Raw genomic sequence first — 18,362 nt, 5'->3', positions numbered from 1 at the left:
TCGCATTCAAGGAACAATTCCACAGTGCATTTAAACTTTCATCAACAAGCAAAACATACATATCAATGCGCATGCTACGTATGTACGCTACTTGCAGTCGCGATCACGCTCAACTTCTCTAGTATCCAGAAGACGGGGTGGGAAGCGGCCTTGTCACTGGATCCCTCTACGTGACACCTAATAAAGCTCCACTTCTGCGAGCGAACAGACATTCAGTGTGCTGCTGACGCTACCTCTTCCGCTCGCACAAGCTATGCCATTTCGTGGCACATTATTAAGACTCGAGGGGATGCGGTGCGCTAAACCTTTTCAGACCACGTTCTTTGGACAGTTAGAAGGAAAATGCTATTAGGAAAGAAAACCTCAGTACTTGAATCTGTCGAAGTGTTAACTCCCAGTGAATTCTTGGTTGCTGTTATCCGGCAGAGTTGGTGGAGTTAACTTTTGCATGAAAGGATTCTTCCTGGGGATATCATGACTGAGTAGGCAAAATATCGATGTATAGCGGGCATTATTTCAGCGTTGAATGCGGTCTGGCTTGGCCTAAGTTTCCAGATAGTTGTCGTTTATACGATTTTTTAGAACTTGTTTGTTGAGTTTCAATGTGTAGGACATTTTGCATACTGCTTGTAGGAGATTTCGCAAGAGAAATTCTCATCCCGTTCCACAAATAAGTCTGCATAGTTTTTATACCAATTTTAAGTCGTTCTTCTCTGACCGATGCTATTCACCTCCGATCACATGACGACCGCCTCGACGTTATTATCTCAGATGTTTTCCTGTCCTACAAATACTGTAGGTTATTCGACAAAGACACTTCAAGAATGACGTGATCACTGATCCTACAGAAACCATGAAAACAAGAAGAACAAGCAACTTTTCATTGTGGATAAGCATTTAGTCAGGTGCTGTCTATTTATGCTGATTCGGTACAAAGCTTTTTGTATGCCCAATCTCCCGTTAATACGAGCATACGTGTTGACGGAAGATTCCTCTCGAACCTTCGTTTTACGACGACACTCTTCTCGAGAAGTACCAACGAAGCAGACATGGAGAATTATAGAACTCGCACCTTGTTACATTATAGAATTATAGAATTATAGAATTATAATTATAATTACAATTATAAAAAGTCGGACCGTAGCCCGCAGACCTTAGGCGTCGTTTCCGATATTTTGTATGCAGTCCGCTCAGAGCACGCAAACGCTTACGACAGGCCGAAGTAACATTCACTGATTTTGATCTCCACGTCTTTTCTGTCTTTGAGAATCTGTCAAGTTAGTTTTGTTTTCTATTATTTCTTTGATCTCTGTGTTCAGTAGTTTGCCTCCTAAATGTGTTGGTGTAAATTCCCGCACACAATTTTATTGTGTGGTTTCTCTCCTTAATGTCCATTTTGTCTTCTAATGCATGCGATAACGTAGGGAGTTATAATTTCAATAATTTTATTCTTCTTCACGCTTTCTTCGACATCTTTCTCTGCACCTTTAGCCTTTCTTCTTCACGTTTCAAAAGACATCGCTTGATATACCTTCTATGATCCGTTGTTGTTGCATGTACATGATCATGCGAACCATTGCATGCTGTGAAGGGGAAGCTCACACGTGTGTTGTACCAAATTTATACACTATATGTAACCACAAACTATATTTGTGTTTACATTTATGTTTACAACTATTCCTCTTCCTAAACATGTAAATTGCTAAATAAACACACATGTTCTGTTATTGTACATGCTATCTATCACTTCATCCAGTTTACTGCCGTCACGAGGAAATACTTTGCTGATGCAATCAATATGCATCCAATCTTCGCATGTTGGACACTGAATCCAACAAATTTGATTGCTTGTGCTATTGTTTGGCTGCTTCCGAAGGCAAACAGCGCACGCGTCCCTCTCATCCCGCGCATAGTCTGACATGTTCGCAGTTGGTTTCCGCTTAGCCTGCTCTTTCTTGTGTAGATGAGAGCGCTGAACAAATATTTCAAAGGATTCCCTTTTGCATATGAGTGGTTTTAGACCTTGTCCAGTCTCCTTAACGGTGTCAATGCTTGAGGACGGCCGACCGAAGGCACGTCTGGACGGCGAGCAGTGTTTCCGTTCCTTCCAATATTCGCTGTCAACAAGCCTAATCTCTTGCTTGTTTCCTTCATTTGCTGTAGCGCCTGCTCTAACTCCATTTGCGTGCCTTCCGTTGGTTCTCTCATCAGCTTAAGGGCACTCTGATAAGCTGATGCCCACGCATAAACGCATATCGTTGGTTTATTTTATTTCAAAAACGAAAATTGACTACAATAACCATTTCCATCATTTGAAAAATATCTTTGTGGCGGTGCTCTATATCCGTCGAACTTTTTGCAACCTCCTGATTTTCCACATCATCTTCCACCACTACTTCCATCATCTCTTCATCTCCGTCGCTGCTGTAAAGTACATACTGTTCACTTTCAGTTTCTCTACCGATTACCGAGGAACCTGCTTCTTGCTGCAATGGCGTCCTAGAGACGTAGAAAGTTAGAATCGAAAGCTGTACGAAGATTAATAAGCTGCTAGATTTGCCTCATGCTGCGTACAACACCGCTGCGTGGACGTGGGCACAGCTAACGCCGCTCTTCACATCCATAGGACAACGGCACGTAAAAGCGTAGTGACATGCACCACGCCCCCTCTGCAGCAATGATTGTTGAACTGGAAACAATTACCGGCATCTAAACTTTAAACATTGAAGTTGCTGCTGCCCACAGTATTTGTTTATTTGTCCTATGGTGTTGCTGGAGCCTGTACCTTCCTTCCTTCAGCCCTCTCTCCTTCTAAATGATATAGAGTGCAATCGATCAAACGAAGATGTCTTGCTTAAGATTCCAATCATGATCTCGCGCTCCTCTTCCAACTCGGTCGTAAGCGCAATGAGCAGCTGGAGAAGATTGTCCATTCTCACGTTTGCTTTCCCTTCCAACATCTCATGTTTGAGTTTTTTTTATAACAACTTTTATGAATTCTGAAATCGGAAGGTCTCCACCAACACCTCGTCTGAGTCTTTAGCGTGTTGTTGATGAGCATGCTCTGCGAACTCACGGTGGTTCTATACGTATGGGTTTGATAAAATCACTTCAACAAAAAAGTGAAAGCATCAACGTGATTCACGTTGATATTCTCTCTGCAGAGAGGACACATAATAGTTGGTGCTGAATGTTCGTCCGCATGCTTGCTGGTTCTATGTCGACTATGTCCACTCTCACTGTTGAACACTGTATCACAGAATATGCAGCTTTGAACTGGCTTTCCAGAAGCGGCCACTCTCCTTTTCTGAGAATTAAATGCCGCAATTTGTTCCTTCGAATATCCATAGAAGTCGAAGAGATGCATTCGGAGTTCTTTGCCCTTATTTATACCACATATTCATTCATTCATTCATTCTGGGCATTCATTCATTTCAACACTAGAATCAGGACAATATTACTTGTATACAAAAAGAGAAACAAAGTAGTTTTAAAAAATTACTTCCGAGTAGCATCCATAATATAGATTGAAATAGTAGTAGTTTGAAGAGCAGAGGATGTAATTCGACTGACTAAGGTTACGAACAATCTCAGATAGTGACCTACTTGCAGGCTGTCATGACCCACTGATAATATTTGAGATGGTGGGGTATAGAGAGACCTTTGTTTAACACAACAAGGTATGAGCTATGTCCCGTTGTATTCAGGTTCAACAAGCGCTCGCGTGGACACACCTATCTGCTTAGACACGTTATTAGGACAGGTGTTGTTAAAAATCCGAAGTCAAATTATTTGAGCCTCACTAATCCAACAGAGCCTCTGGGAGCCATCAGTAGGAACAACACAGTATAAATCTGGCTTACCCTTCAGAGTATCCAATGGTTCGCATGATCATGTACATGCGACAACAAAGGATGACAGAAGGTACACCAAGCGATGTCTGGTGAAACGTGAAGAAGATAAGCTAAAGGTGCAGAGAAAGGTGTCGAAGAAAGCGTGAAGAAGAAGAAAATTATTGAAATTATAACTCCCCACGTTATCGCATGCATTAGAAGACAAAATGGACATTAAGGAGAGAAACCACACAATAAAATTGTGTGCGGGAATTTACACCAACACATTTAGGAGGCAAACTACTGAACACAGAGATCAAAGAAATAATAGAAAAGAAAACCGACCTGACAGATACTCAAAGACAGAAAAGACGTGGAGATCAAAATCAGTAAATGTTACTTCGGCCTGTCGTAAGCGTTTGCGTGCTCTGGGCGGACTGCATACAAAACATAGGAAACGACGCTTAAGGTCCTCGAGCTACGTTCCCACTTTCGCAAGGTGCGAGTTCTAATAATTCTCCGTTTCTGCTTCGTTGGTACTTCTCGAGAAGAGTGTCGTCGTAAAACGAGTTCTATAAGTTTGTGGCAGAAACGATGCTTCAGGAATGGAACGAAGCAGGGAAGAGAATAGGATTTTGATTTAACGGAAAGAAGACACAGCTCAGAAGAACATCTTTTGCGAGGATGGAGGAGTTTAACATGAAGGTTCCAGTCATCGCATCACTGTTGAATTTCGCATTATTTACATTCGAGTGGTCCTAGCAAGTGTTCTGCTAGATAACGATTTGGAATAACCTGAGTTGCTGGGCATGTAGAGTGTCCAACTTATAGACCGACCTTTTGAGAGCTGTGATCTCTATCTGGCTGAAAATGGGTCACATCAACTCCAACATTATTTTAAGAGAATCTCTAACGTGAAACCGAACATTCTTCTATTCTTCTCAGCGTTCTGTCAACATGAAATTTGATCTTTTCAACATGTTTGTCTACAATTCGCGCAACGAAAACTAGTTGGAAGCAGAAATTTTGAGATGGTGGAGACCCAGAATGAGAAAGATGTATTATTAGAGCGATATTTTGAATGCTCCTACAACAATGTTCTGTCTGATTGCACACAAGGAAGAAAAAACGGGGAACATGATGTTTCATGATGTTTAGTAGAGACCAGTCGGTGTATTTTTGATTTATTCTTCTTGGTAGTCTTCTAAACATCAAAAAAGGATAAAGTCACTGGCGTATCAATCCACTCGGGATGCGCCAACGTGTTTTACTGGAATTCGTAATCGTTGAGGTTTTGGAATGCGTGTTGGCCTTTACAATGACTTGCGGGGGCAAGCCGATGATCAAGTCAGTGTTTTTATCCTCCCAGCCAAGTCTGGTACCAATTTATCGACATCGGAGGGATGAAAGGCTTGGTTTGCGCTAGGGCGGTTTCGAACTCTCGACCGTGTGGCTACAACGGACCTCTAACCGACTGCGCCACACCCGCCCCCTTCTAAACATTGCTTCATTGATTCTCTGCTTATGACATCACATCTTTGTTCTATTCTTTCATATAAAAATAAAATTTCATTTTTCGACTACTTTGCAGGATTAGAAATTCGAAGTCAATCGAGAGAGAGTTGTTCCGACTCCTAACTTCGCCAACCCTGGAAGTTAGCTTATCACACAACCTATCTATACGAGACTAAACAGCGGTGACCATACTTTTCCTGTTGAAGTTAGGTAAATATTTTCGTGTCGGAAGTTTCCTGGTTGAAATGATCTACTTTAAGTCTCAAGCCACTCAGCAGTTATGTGCAATTCGATTTCAAAAACTTTGCAGTAATTTGCTGCGAATTCCCACTGCTGCTGATTTGAATATAGAATTCGAATACGATGAGGAAAATTTGCAAAGATGTCTATTGTCAAAAAATCAAGTTGAAAAACCACGAGTGGATTTCACAGGTACATAATTGTACAGTGATTTTCGAATACATCACTGAAGGCACGATTAATTTAACAAGTGACTTCTTATGGAGTAGAGTGTTTCATTTGCGGTATTTCTACTGTTATCCTTTGTGATATGTACTGGGATCTTCCCCACAGTCCGTCAGAATGCAAAAATTCCAAGAATGTATGATTGTGATCTACAAATTGAATGTTTTTCTTCCATTGAAGGAATAGCGTAGATGTGGGGTTAAAATGTTTCCAGAATACCCTCAACAACAATGCAGTCCTCGATTTCAAGGTCTCGGATTCAGTAAAAGAGTTAGAAAACCAGGGCGACCATACGTAATTGAAGGAGGCCTTTCTTTTGTACCTTCCTCACTTCATAACCAAAATTTCACAATTCAGTAAGTAGGAAGAGGTTCAAAATGTAAAATTTTATTCATTCTTCCACAAAATACTCTCAAAGTCGTTTTGATGGGATAACACTAGAATGAAGGTGATAGACGCAAGTTACACCACCTGTTGACATCGTTCCTGCAACATTATGGATCAGACAGACGGAATGTTTGGCGATGTCGACGAAAGTGCGCGATTTTTATGCAACCGAAGCCAATTGAAAAATACGATTTTCACAAAAACGAATAACCGCTGATTCCACACTAAGCGGTAGTCAACTATGTGCATATACGGCTAGAAGTCAACATGATGAATCAGCTGGCTCAAACTGTAAGCAACACAGAAAATGAGGCTTCGAGAGTATATATGGACATCGAAGATTTAGTGCAGAAAATTCAAAACATTCGCAGCTGTACCAAACGTTAAATCCGATTGAAAGCTCTTCTGAAAACTGATCCGTATCAACGAAAGCTGTTATAAATGATCCCTATGCGATGAGGTTCAACTACAAAATAGGCGACGGTAAAACCGAATATAAAGTGAAACTGGTTCAGGATTTAACGTTTGGTACAGCTGCGAATGTTTTGAACATGATTAACATTTAAACATGATTAAAGAGCGTTCGAGTTTCAAATTCTTGGGTTTTTTTTTAACAAAGATTTTAGAGAGAGTGAATATTTCGGCTGTAATAACTGCAAACAAATCCGCTATGTATTCCTTCTCACTGTTAACAACGATGTCCCAGCGCTCGAACAACTTGCTTCTGACGTTTCGCGAGAAATCACCTTGATAAAATTTGCCAATTCTGAACTTGGCCACCATTTCTTAGCAGTAGGTCAGCCTTAGCTCCGTCTTCCTCGTGCACGGTACAACTGTGTCAAGCTGCACGGCGGCCTTCTGGCTTTGATGAAAACCGAATAAGAGTAGCTGTTGAAAATTTGAAAATGCTGATTTCTACCGCTCGGATAGTTCAGTTTAGGTTAGATTCTGTTATTCACGGTTAGGTTATTCAAGAAGCATATTCAAGATTACAATGTTAAACAGAAAAAACTCTTCGAAATGACTTACAGACTCCAACAAATATTATATCTGAACAGAAGCAAAGATAGAAGCTCTACCGTTTCATGTTGTTGTTTATGTTAACCACCGCGTGGGGCTGCTTATCCAGTTCTCTGTATTCTGACTTCTTTTTTCCCTTTTCTTTGCCTATCATAAATTTTATATCTTCACATTTTACTCACATTTTTTCATCCTATTCTTGGTTTTGCTCTCTCGTTTCCTTTTCACGCTAATTCCTTCCGTCCACGTCTCGAACTCAGTTTTTCGTGTTTCTCTGTTGCAAATCGTCAGTATTGATTATTGATAACATGCCTGGATCTACTCAGCGCACCCTTCGTAATTCTTCCCGCAAAAAGAAAAAACCTATCAGCACATCTCAAACCGTTTCTCATGCCAAAAATGATGAGATGGACATCGAATCGCTCTCTTATGCTGAAATCATCAACGAAATTTTGGAAGGAAACACCGATCTATCATTGAGAAGATGGTTCTTGTCTTGAAAACAAAAATCACACAAGAAGTGGCTGATGGAGTTGAAGCTGAAAAGAGGAGCCGCAGTATTGTGATCACTGGCTTAGCGGAATTTGGAGCTGATAGATCTTTGATAGAAAGACAGAGGGATCTCGAAGAAAAGGTGGCCAATGTCCTTGATGCGCTTGAAGTTGACTGCCTGCCCGAAGTAGTTCATAGGTTGGGAAAGTTCAACGCAACGATAATAAGCCACGTCTTGTCTTGTTGTACTCCCTTCTCGTTCCCGCTGGGCAAAGGCTCTGTCAAGAGCGCACCTCCTACGCCGCACAAGCCTTTCGAACATATTTTTACGTAAAAGCATGACCGCTGCAGAATGAAAACGGGATTATGAGTTAAGGCACGAGGCTCGTCTGAGAAATGAACGGTCATCTACGCGTGAGTGGGTGGTTTACAAAGATGTTCTCTCTCACATCACCGAACTTCCCCGCAAACCAATGACGGGAAGCTTGTAATCCAACGTGGACCTCTCTCTAAGACAAAATGTATTTTGTTTAACGCACGCAGCATAGTAAACAAATTGCAATTTTTTTCACTCTTTTCTTCGTCTGTACCAACCTGATGTGTATTAACTGTTATTGAAACATGGCTCAGCTCTACAATTTTCGATTCTGAACTGATAGACGATTTACCATACTTCGTGTTTCGCTCAGACAGTCCGCTTCAAAAGGGCGGAGGTGTCTGCTGCTTAGTTAGCGACAAATTTCACGCGGCTCTCATTCCACTCAAACGCCAAGGGGCTGCTGATATGTTGTGTTTTGAACTCCTCTCTCCTTTCACACCTCATTCACTCAGATTTGTAGTTACCTATCGACCCCCAGATTCTGCTAAGACTGATGATGGTACCTTGTTTGATGCTATTTTAGAAGTCTGCCTTTCGTCTCCTAAAATCATAATTGTGGGCGACTTTAATGTTGACATGAATAAACATAGAAATTCCACTACTGAACGCTTCAAAACTTTATTGGAAAATCGTGATCTAGCCCAAAACATTGATGCTCCCACTAGTTTCCGTTCCATTCTCGACCTCGTTCTTTCTTCCATATCTAGCATCAGTGATGTCGAAATTCTGCCTCCTTTTGCCAATTCCGATCATAATGTTGTTTCTTTCAAACTCGACCTCAATACCGATCAACCTCTCTATCTGCCATTGCCAGATTTCAGTCGTGTAAACTATTCCGAGTCTCGTAAATTCTTCGCTCGTGTGAACTGGCTGGAAGTTTTCGACAACTATCAGTCTGTTGCAGAAATGTATCGCCGTTTTTACCTAGTGATGTACGATAGTTTAGCCAAGGTTGTCCCGCTGAAGTTTAACAAGAATTGTGTACCTACTTATCTTTTGCATTTGCGAAATCTATTCGACCAAAAGAATCAGATCTTCTACCAACTTGATGACCCTTTCAACAACGCTCTCATGTATAAAACACAAACTGCCTGTGTTGAGGACTGACAATGGGAATTTGATCAAAAAAAATTCTTTGCTTCTAACTTGATCACCTTGACTCCCGTTAATCTTCGAACTGGTCGAGCGGGCGCGGGTAATTCTTCCATTTGTCCCGATCGCGTGCCAGAGTCGCACAGTGAAAAGGACACGAAGAGCATCATAATTTTTTTTGAAGGACTTTGTGCAGAAATCTGATCATCGGGTCGGCGGTCTTCCTATAGTGCGCTTAATATCGCGGGGAACCCAGTCGCTCATGGCTCTGGTCCAACGGCTGTCATCAAAGCGCATCACGTGTCCGGTCCTTATTTTATTTTCCTTGGCAAACGCGTCTCAAATTTTTGATCACTGACGTAGGAGAGAACTTCGAATCCCGTCCCTCACTTGCGTGAAACGGGATACTCCTAGCATCACTCTCTTCATTGCGCGTTCAATGACGCTCACCGCGTTTTCTTCCTGCTTGCGAAATGCCCAGGTTTCCGAAGCATAGGTCAAAGCAGGAAGTACGGTGGTGTTGAAGAGTTGAAGAGGTGAGCACGGAGCAGGATGTTCCTGGTCTTCTTTACTACATCCTCGATGCTCTTATACGCTCCCCAAGCCGCTCGTCTCCTCCTGCCCAGCTCGGGGGTCGGGTCGTTCGTCATGTTCAACTCCCGACCCAGATAAACGTGGCTGGTGCATTCGGATATGTTCGTTGCGTTGAGCGAGAATGGGGTATCCGAGACCTATCCGTTGCGCATGAACATCCTCTTTTGCAGATTCAGCTCAAGGTAAATTGTTGCAGCCGTTTCGTTGCGGTGGCCTGGTGGCCATGCACACGAACTTATTGCGCTCCGATCCGACGCCGGTCGAGGAGAGGACTTCGTTAGTAGACTAGAGCAACACTAACTTTGAAAATGCCACTTTTCATCCTCTTTTCGTATTTTTTTCTACTTTCCATCGCCGTTAGTCGGTCAGAAGTCGTTCCGCTTGGCTGATGCTAGGTGTAATCAGTACGATGTCATTAGCAAAGCGCAAATGGTGTAGCTACCGACCATTAACCTTCACTCTCATGTCGTCCCATTCCAACTCTGCGTTCTCGAGGGTGGCTGTGAATATATTTGGGTGAGATTGTATCACCCTGTCGGACCCCCCTTATCACATCAATGATGATATTCTTGTAGAATGGCGAAATTCCGGTTACTGTGCAAGTTACTGTACAACTCTCGAAATACCTTTATGTAGTTTGTAGGGATGCCTTGGTTGTCCAAGGCTTCCATGACCGCTTCCGTCTCAACTGAGTCGAAGGCCTTCTTCAAGTCGATGAAGGTGAGACAGAGCGGCATCTTGTACTCTCGTGATGAGTTTCGAAACCGTGAATGTGGTAATTCGTGCTGAATCCTTTTCGAAACCGTGCTTGCTCGCATGGCTGTCCTTCATCCAAGACTTTTTCAATCCTGTTAAGGATCATTCTTGTAAAGAGCTAGATGACGGACAGTAAGCAGATTGGGCGATAGCTGCCGATGCCGATGTCATGTAGATCTCCCCTTTTTTACAACAACACGGTCTTGCTGATCTTCCACTGTTGAGGAACCTTGCATTCCGACAGGTAAAGGGCCTCGCCAAGGTGTTGATGAGTACTGGCGGAAGGTTCTTCGGGTGTTCTGGTCTTATTCTGTCGGGACCGGGTGCCGTACGACTTCTTACCGACTTCTTACTGATAGCATGTCGTATTTTGGACGGGAGAATCTCTGGAATGACTTGTCCGTCTTCCCTCAGATGGTGAGGAGGCAAGTGGACACGGCTGTCGAAGAGATCAGAGTAGAAGTCGTAGATGATTTTCTCCATCCCCCTTCTCGATGCAATGGCTGTTCCCTTTGGGTTCCGGAGAGCAGTCATCCTCGTCTTGCGACTGGCGAAGTCTCGACAGGCATAGCGGATGCTTTTCCCCGCCTCTGCGGCTTCAGCCAGCGCTTCTGCTCTTCTCTTTTTAAGGTCTTCCTTTATCGCCTCTCTGCAAAGCCTTGCGAGCTCGGTCGTGAGTTCCTGGTTCCCTACGGCTCCTGCTGCTCCACGCTAGCGTATCAGCTCAAGAGTTTCAAGAGACAAGCGTCTCTTGATGGTTTTAAAACTCTCAGCCTTCTTCATGCAGCCGTGAAGGTGTTCATTGAGTCGGTCATATTCCTCGTCAATGTTGTCCATTGCGGAATCTTTCCAAAAGCCGGCTAGCGTAGCGAAGAGATCCAGTTAATCATAGTTTTGGGATTTCGCTCTCTGAACTTGGCGGCCTTCTCTTCTCTCCTAAATCTTCCTCGGAGGAGGCGATGGTCCGATCTCGTATAGAACTTTGGTACAACAGCGACGTCCGTCATGCAGAACCTTTTATTGACGATGATGTGGTCTATTTCATTACGGTACACTTCAGCGGGTGACTCCCATGTCCAGCGTAGAGAAGAAGGCTTCTGGAATTGCGAGTTCCCATGGATGGTCTTAGTCGTCATGATGAACTCGGAGAGCCTCTCTCCCTGCTCATTTCATTGAAGGCCGTGGGTCCCAATGTGAAGTTCCTCAGGCGTTCTTCTTGGGTCAATTTTGGCGTTGAAATCGCCAATTATGACCTTGTAGAGGGCATGATCTTCTCGGCAGAACTTCTCCAGGTCCATATAGAAAGTTTCGACTTCTTCTTCGCAACTTGATGTTTGAGTGCAAGCGACGAAGGTAGTCAAAGCTGGTGTTGGACCAGATCTTTTCATCCGCAGTCGTCCAATTCGGGTCGTAACTTGTTCGAAAGAGTCGATGTTATTTGCCATACTCGTGTTGACGAGGACCCCAAATCCACCAACACCTCTACTGTCGCATGTTCCTAAGAACAGTTTTCCAGTTCCATATACGGCGTTGAGAAGGTGACGTCGTCTCGTCTCGGTCAGTCCGATGACGTCGTACTTAGTCTTCTTAGCTTGCATAATCAGATCTTTGATGGCCGCTTCCGATGCAAGCGTACGTGTGTTATAAGTACAGAACGTCATCCCAGTCCTTTTCCGTTTCGGTAGCCTATATGACTCCTGCAACCCCGTCCTTCCTGGCGCTACCGTACCTTTCCTTCGGGATCAGAAGACTCTTTTCTATTACTGCTACATGCAAAAAAAATTCTAAAACCCTTAGGCAGGTTGCAAGCCTCTAGTCCCATGAGTTTTTGGGAGAACTTCCGTTCTCCCGCAGTGGACATGTGGAGCTTATTTGTTGGAGACGACTCCAAACCGCCTCCCTTGCACCTCCCAGTCACTTGATTGCGGGCTTTTGGCCGTACCGACGTACGGGATTCAAGGATGTCATGAGTCAGTCCTGGCTCAGCAGGAACAGGAAGCCCATCCCCTAAATCCACCCGCGTATCTGGGCAGGCACACGGTCGCTTTTGGTCCGCGATTAGCCCCCTATCCCCCACCCAGGGACGCGCCAGGTAGCCTCTCGACTAACCGGCTGTGATCCCTCTAGTGAGGGAGATTCGTGGTTGCTTCTGACTACTCATCAAAACTCGATGAAAGCTGTCATAATCTTCCATTGCCAACTACTGATTTCTCTGCCATTCTTGTTCCTCAAAGGTCTTTCGACTTTGTCATCTATCCAAATAAAGTCCTTACCGTTGTGAAGCGTTCAAATCCTTCGTTTTCGTGTCCATTCAATGGTATTCCCCAGATAGTTTACCAAAAATGTGCAGATATTTTATGTCGTCCTCTTGCTCATATTTTTAATGCGTCGCTTATCTTCAGTGAAGTTCCTAAAATTTGGACAGATGCACTTATTACCGCAGTTCACAAAAAAGCAATTCTAACGCTCTCTCGAACTTTCACCCCATCAGTATTGTATTCTCCGCAAGCAAAATTTTGGAAAGAATAATCAACGAAAAACTAAACGAGTGGCTATCATCAAGAAATGTCATTCTTTTCGGAACAACACCGCTTCCAATCTGCATCCTCCGCTACTTCGCTATTGTCTGATTCGGTCTATTTTTGGATGACGGAAGTAAACAAAGGGAAGTCAGTTGATGTAATATTATTCGACCTATCTAAACCGTTTGACATGGTAAATCACAAAAAGCTTCTCTTCAAACTCGAAAACTATGGAGGTCGTAGACAGTTGCTCAGTTGATCGAGATCGTATCTTCAAGAATGACACATGACTGTAAAGGTCCATAACATTTGCTCCAAGCTTGTTGATAGTCGAATTTAAGCAACAGCCAAAATTGTTAACAAAATTTATGGTTCCGAAAACCTAGCAGCAAAAACATTTTAGTTCATTGTCTTTCCGCTCACCCTTGGAAAACTAAGAAATCTGTGGTTAAAGACATGTTTAGGACAGCCGTAACGGTGACATCAGATGTCCAGGAGCGGATCGATGCGATCAACCTAGCGCAACGCATCGCGAATTCTAACGGTTACATTGATAATGTAGCACGTAGGCCAGATCTTGGTGCGCAGCAAGAATATGCCACACGGGTTGAGTCGAATAAGATCAATTTCTGCCCGCCCTTCATAACCGACGACCTGAGTAAAGCTATACGGGCTAGTCTGTTGAAATGCGGTCTCGAGGACCAAGTGAGAGTTGTGGAAATACCTCCAACAAATCTCAAAAAAACAACTAGTTCGAAACAGAATGTACGACCGCTTCTGTCTCACTCCAGACTGTGTAATATGCCCATTCGGGAAGGAAGGGGACTGCATGGTCTCTGGTGTAGTCTATCTAATTTCGTGCAAAACATGTGGGGACCAATACATTGGCGAAACAGGGCGCCCCCTTTGTATTCGCATTAAAGAACATCTAAGGGGGATGAAACAATCGAATGCAGCAACTCCTCTCGGAGTTCACCGCAGACAATATCATGAAAACGTTCCTTTCTGCGTAGCTGTCACAATTCTATCGTACGAACCCGAAATTATAGCTCGCAGAACTTTAGAAGCGTTTTGGATAAATGCAAAAGGTCCAAAAATGAATAGAAAGGAAGAGTGCTTAGCCGTGACCAACGAGCTGGCTCTGTATCAAGACCTTTGCGGGTTTGATCTACGAGGTCATATGCAGGTCGCATCCTAATTAGTATCAGCGGAGCGATAGCACCACGCGGATATCCGCTAACATCACGGCAACGCGGCTACTAAGGTAGGCACAACGATTTGGGCTTTTTGGTTTTTGTTTCCGGGTGTAATATCCTAGGGGATGATGACTTGTTCTGGATGAGGCATTTGAAAGGATATATTGCAAATGTTCTTACTTTCCAGGCTCTGACGAAGGCGACAACGCCGAAACGTTAGCCGTTTGTTAACAATCTTGGCTGTTGCTTAAATTCGACTATCAACAAGTTGCTATCTCTATGCCAAGATTCAAGGAAAGTCGAACTTTCGCACATTTGCTCCAAGCGTTATGCATTGCAAACTGGCGTTCCGCAAGGCAGTGCACTCTCGCCGCTACTTTTCCTTGCGTACTCTGCTGATCTTTCCAGCTATTTGATTTGAATCCATCCTGACATGAAAATTCAAATGTTTGCGGACGACATCAAAGTATATTTTTTGTATCGGCCTCATGAGCAAACTTTCGCCCACAACACGGTTTCCCTAGCAATCCAGAGGATGGTATCATAGTCAAGAAAATCTGATCGGCCTTTAAATCTTTCCAAAACAGTAGCGTTGCATTTCGGAGAGGCTCATCAGATTCCCTACTTTTGCAATTCAACAACTATTCAATATCAACAGCAAGTTTGAGACCTCGGGGTAATAATTAATAAATCGTTCGACTTCTCCACTCATTTTGACTTTGTCACCAAAAAAGCGCTGTCGGGGGGAAATAATGGGGAGCGTGCACGTTAAGGACCCTGATTTGCTAATATTTCTTTACAAGACATACGTTTTGCCACATCTAGAATAAGCCACACCAGTCTGGAGTCCATTCTTGAAAAAGGATATCAAAAAGTTAGAGAAAGTACAACAAATTTTCACTTGGCTGGTTTATTATAGATGCTTCCCCGATCCGGGTTACCCTGACACTATTCCCTCCTATGAAATTCGACTTATCGCGCTGAAATTAAAGAGCTTGAAGTACAGACGAGTAGCGAACGATCTAGTTTTGGGTTTTCGGATCCTACGAATGGAAGTTAAGCTAAAGGCAAGCAAGTATTGGATTTTCCGACCAACAAGCGGGAGAACAGAAAGCTTCAATTTGCACTACTCTAAACTCAGACGAAAACTCTTCTCAACTATGTTTGATTCCTTTTTCTGCAGGGTTGCGCGTTGGATTAATCTACTTCCAGCTGAAGTTATGTCTAGTCCAAAGGGAGGCCCAAATCTCATTTTTTCAGAGACAGAGCAAGTCCTCTCCTCTAACAAGCGACCACAATAAGCATTGGATTGATACGTGTTTTTAGATCACAGTTTTAGTTCCCCTCTTTCTGTTGTTCATTATGACGCCAGCTAACTGGAATTCTGCCTTGATATTCTCCTTTTCAAATTCGTCTCTACAATTGGTCCTTATTCTCTCCCAGTGGTGGAAAGCCGTTCAAGGATAGCAAAGTTAGTGAGCCCTTGCGCGTGAGGTCCCCCCACCTGTTCGCCGAGGGTCCCTGACGGATTCCTCCGTTTGAGGTTAAGTTGGTCACCCGATCCCTAGTATCCGTTTATCTACCGTGATGTTCTGGGTCTGGGAAAAGGATGTTGGGTGAGGTGGGGTCTCTCACCTTTTGTAGCAGGAGAATGACCTGCCAACCCACCACCCCTTATGCTAGTGTTGTTGTGAAAAATTCAGGCGAAACTCTAGTGAGCTCTGTTCCATTTTGTTGTTTGCTTTATGGCACACCTGCAGGTGTTTTCAATAAATAAATAAATAAACATAACATAACTACGAGATTACAGGTTCACATTAACAGACATTTGGTGGTACTAAATAATAATTTTAAATTATGAATAGGTTATTGATTTTTTACTATCAAAACCACCCTTCATCTCATAATAAAGGCCTTAATTTTGAAAAGGCTTGTTGAAAAACTTTGTTTTTTTTTGTGAAACGAACTCAACATGGTTGAAATACGTGAAATTACGTGAAATAGATGAAATGAAAAATGTTGGAACGCGAAAAAAAAACTACATGAAAATTATGGGGTAACAAAAATTTGTGAAAATAGAATTGTTTTGAGTAGGTGTAAGAAGGGGCCGCGTATACGATTCTGATTGCTACCTGCACGTGGTGGCCCTGTTTTAAGGCATCACCCCACGAATCTGAGGTGGTACAGATTTCAGGTGGAGTATTCGTATACAGGATGGAAGACTATGGAGAAGGAGGTGATTCCGTCCATTTCTTGCTAATTGCCGTAAAAGACGGCCCGGAAGATACGGCGCCGCACAAGGCTGGCGTGCTCCAATCGAACCTCTTGTACAAAATGGTGCGTCAAAACGAATGAAGCCGTGTCTTCCGGGCCGTTTTTTACGGCAGTTAGGAAGAAATGGACGGAATCACCCCCCTCTCCGTAGTCTCCCATCCTGTATACGAATACTCCACCTGAAATCTGCACCACCTCAGATTTGTGGGGTGATACCTTTAACTAAACGCAATCAGGCGTTCGAGTGTACGCATTGGGAATGTACGAGCTATATAACCTGCACTGTTATATGGCGAAAGATTCCCATACATTGCAAAAAGGTGCTGTCGTCTAGCACATCGCCAAAGCTCATAACCTGAAAGGTCAACTGCCTGAAGAGAGCATGGAATCTTTGGCAACAACCATTCGTTTCGTCACGCTGAACTGCCGAACACTATCGAGTGAACTCCAACAAGCCGCTCTATCCAGACTTCTGCGATATCTGTGTGTGCCTTTTGCTGCACTGCAGGAAACACGCATAAGAGATCGGCTCGTCATCAGCATTGAAAATTACACCATATAGTGCGGCGATGCTGATGAGAACAAAGTAGGTGGCTGCGCAATAGCTGTGAGGAACGATTACAAGAACCTGGTGGAGGAATTTGGCTCAACGTTGTCTAGATGCGCCTTTCTACGACTACGGGATCTCAGTCGTAGAAGGGCGCATCTAGACAACGTTGAGCCTCTAGATCGTAAGTGCTCACGCACCTATGGAAACCGCTGAGGGCAACAGTAGGGACGCCTTCTACGATGAACTCAATGCGTTGATGTCTAAAATACCAAGCCAGTAGGTGGTCATTGTCGGAATCGACGCAAATGCGAAAATAAGACTAGAACAGCAATCCGATGTGCTAGGAAAATGGTATTATCCAGCGGAGCGCACGTCGGGCAACGCTGACCGTTTGGTCGACTTGTGATACAAGGTCGACAACATGTTGTCAACCTTGTATCGAAGCTGGCTGCAGCCTATAGACTACGTCTACGCCCTGGTAAATTCAAGCAGATGTGGATCTCTTCGAGACCTCGAACGGGAATCAGAGTGGACGGACAACCGATAGAACTCGATGAGTTCTGTTACCTGGGCTGTACGCTGAAGAACAACGGCAGCTACGAGAGAGATGAGATGCAAAGATGCGCTAAGGCCACTTCTGCATTTAACTCCTTAACGAAATGCCTGTGGTCGACTCCCGTCACCAACGAAGTCAAGCTGCGAGTTCACCTATCCGCAATTCACCCATCATGATGTACGGATCGAAAACTTGGGCAGCAGCATCAACGATTATGGAGAGGCTTGACTGCACGGAACGAAAGCTGCTTAGACGGCTACTTGGCTACTTTTGGCCTATTGTATGCCACAATGAAGATCTTTACGCAGAAATTGATGTGGTATACAGGCGAATGACACGTGGAAGATACCAAAACTTGCACCGCCATCGAAAGTGGCCTAAGTAAATCGTCTTCGCTTCTTTGGTCATATATTAAGGAGACCGGCAGATCGCCTTGTTCAACGAGTCCTGAGGAGTTTGCCAGGTTCGAGCTGGAAGAAGCCACCTGGCCGAAAACGGAAGTTTTGGACTGAGGTGGTGAAAGAGGACTTGAGGACACTCGGCGTGGATAGGCAGTTCAGGCAAGACGTAAGGTTTCGCAGAATATGGAATAGCGACGAATGTATTGATTCTGTGCAAGCTCTCGCAGAAGATCGAGAAGGTTGGGCAAAGCTGTGTTCAAGGACGGCACACCTTGGCGAAGATGCGGTTAGTCGCGTCAGGCGATGACATCAGCCCGCCGATTAAGTCAA

General features: G+C 43.8%; 7 protein-coding genes across 11 annotated transcripts; 2 read left to right on the top strand and 5 right to left on the bottom strand.

Moving 5' to 3' along the window:
- Positions 1 to 1,702: 1,702 nt before the first annotated feature.
- RB195_010387 (uncharacterized protein) lies at positions 1,703 to 3,901 on the bottom strand (the record flags this gene model as incomplete). 2 transcript variants are annotated; one of them, XM_064191364.1, is made up of 4 exons in its annotated part: positions 1,703 to 1,972; positions 2,023 to 2,211; positions 2,364 to 2,499; positions 3,864 to 3,901. In XM_064191364.1, 4 exons carry the CDS (start codon positions 3,899 to 3,901, stop codon positions 1,703 to 1,705), a joined length of 633 nt encoding a protein of 210 aa, XP_064048947.1. The 2 variants fall into 2 exon arrangements, with proteins under 2 accessions (XP_064048947.1, XP_064048948.1); XM_064191365.1 differs by lacking the exon at positions 1,703 to 1,972 and having other exon boundaries at positions 2,017 to 2,211.
- Positions 3,902 to 5,132: 1,231 nt separating this feature from the next.
- On the top strand, positions 5,133 to 9,198 carry RB195_010386 (uncharacterized protein; the record flags this gene model as incomplete). Of its 3 annotated transcripts, XM_064191361.1 has the most annotated exons (5): positions 5,133 to 5,180; positions 5,609 to 5,780; positions 6,064 to 6,169; positions 7,680 to 7,910; positions 8,343 to 9,198. In XM_064191361.1, the coding sequence occupies 5 exons, from the start codon at positions 5,133 to 5,135 to the stop codon at positions 9,196 to 9,198; spliced, it is 1,413 nt and encodes a 470-aa protein (XP_064048944.1). The 3 variants fall into 3 exon arrangements, with proteins under 3 accessions (XP_064048944.1, XP_064048946.1, XP_064048945.1); XM_064191363.1 differs by lacking the exons at positions 6,064 to 6,169; positions 7,680 to 7,910; positions 8,343 to 9,198 and adding an exon at positions 5,494 to 5,558 and having other exon boundaries at positions 5,659 to 5,788; XM_064191362.1 differs by lacking the exons at positions 5,133 to 5,180; positions 5,609 to 5,780; positions 6,064 to 6,169 and having other exon boundaries at positions 7,705 to 7,910.
- A 482-nt stretch (positions 9,199 to 9,680) lies between these two features.
- On the bottom strand, positions 9,681 to 10,595 carry RB195_010385 (uncharacterized protein; the record flags this gene model as incomplete). Its single annotated transcript, XM_064191360.1, has 2 exons — positions 9,681 to 9,914; positions 10,404 to 10,595. The coding sequence occupies 2 exons, from the start codon at positions 10,593 to 10,595 to the stop codon at positions 9,681 to 9,683; spliced, it is 426 nt and encodes a 141-aa protein (XP_064048943.1).
- A 40-nt stretch (positions 10,596 to 10,635) lies between these two features.
- RB195_010384 (uncharacterized protein) lies at positions 10,636 to 11,067 on the bottom strand (the record flags this gene model as incomplete). Its single annotated transcript, XM_064191359.1, has 1 exon — positions 10,636 to 11,067. One exon carries the CDS (start codon positions 11,065 to 11,067, stop codon positions 10,636 to 10,638), a length of 432 nt encoding a protein of 143 aa, XP_064048942.1.
- Positions 10,636 to 11,669, bottom strand: RB195_010383 (uncharacterized protein; the record flags this gene model as incomplete). Its single annotated transcript, XM_064191358.1, has 2 exons — positions 10,636 to 11,182; positions 11,548 to 11,669. 2 exons carry the CDS (start codon positions 11,667 to 11,669, stop codon positions 10,636 to 10,638), a joined length of 669 nt encoding a protein of 222 aa, XP_064048941.1.
- Positions 11,670 to 11,702: 33 nt separating this feature from the next.
- Positions 11,703 to 12,194, bottom strand: RB195_010382 (uncharacterized protein; the record flags this gene model as incomplete). The annotated part of the gene is made up of 1 exon (XM_064191357.1): positions 11,703 to 12,194. One exon carries the CDS (start codon positions 12,192 to 12,194, stop codon positions 11,703 to 11,705), a length of 492 nt encoding a protein of 163 aa, XP_064048940.1.
- Positions 12,195 to 16,465: 4,271 nt separating this feature from the next.
- On the top strand, positions 16,466 to 18,339 carry RB195_010381 (uncharacterized protein; the record flags this gene model as incomplete). Of its 2 annotated transcripts, XM_064191356.1 has the most annotated exons (4): positions 16,466 to 16,588; positions 17,088 to 17,256; positions 17,488 to 17,743; positions 18,048 to 18,339. In XM_064191356.1, the coding sequence occupies 4 exons, from the start codon at positions 16,466 to 16,468 to the stop codon at positions 18,337 to 18,339; spliced, it is 840 nt and encodes a 279-aa protein (XP_064048938.1). The 2 variants fall into 2 exon arrangements, with proteins under 2 accessions (XP_064048938.1, XP_064048939.1); XM_064191355.1 differs by lacking the exons at positions 16,466 to 16,588; positions 17,088 to 17,256 and having other exon boundaries at positions 17,735 to 17,950; positions 18,048 to 18,143.
- Between the last annotated feature and the right edge of the window lie 23 nt (positions 18,340 to 18,362).

Source organism: Necator americanus, chromosome III (genome assembly GCF_031761385.1).
Source record: "Necator americanus strain Aroian chromosome III, whole genome shotgun sequence".
Classification (NCBI taxonomy): domain Eukaryota; kingdom Metazoa; phylum Nematoda; class Chromadorea; order Rhabditida; family Ancylostomatidae; genus Necator; species Necator americanus.
Note: the sequence above shows the minus strand (reverse complement) of the source record. Positions and strands in the feature narration are given on the sequence as shown.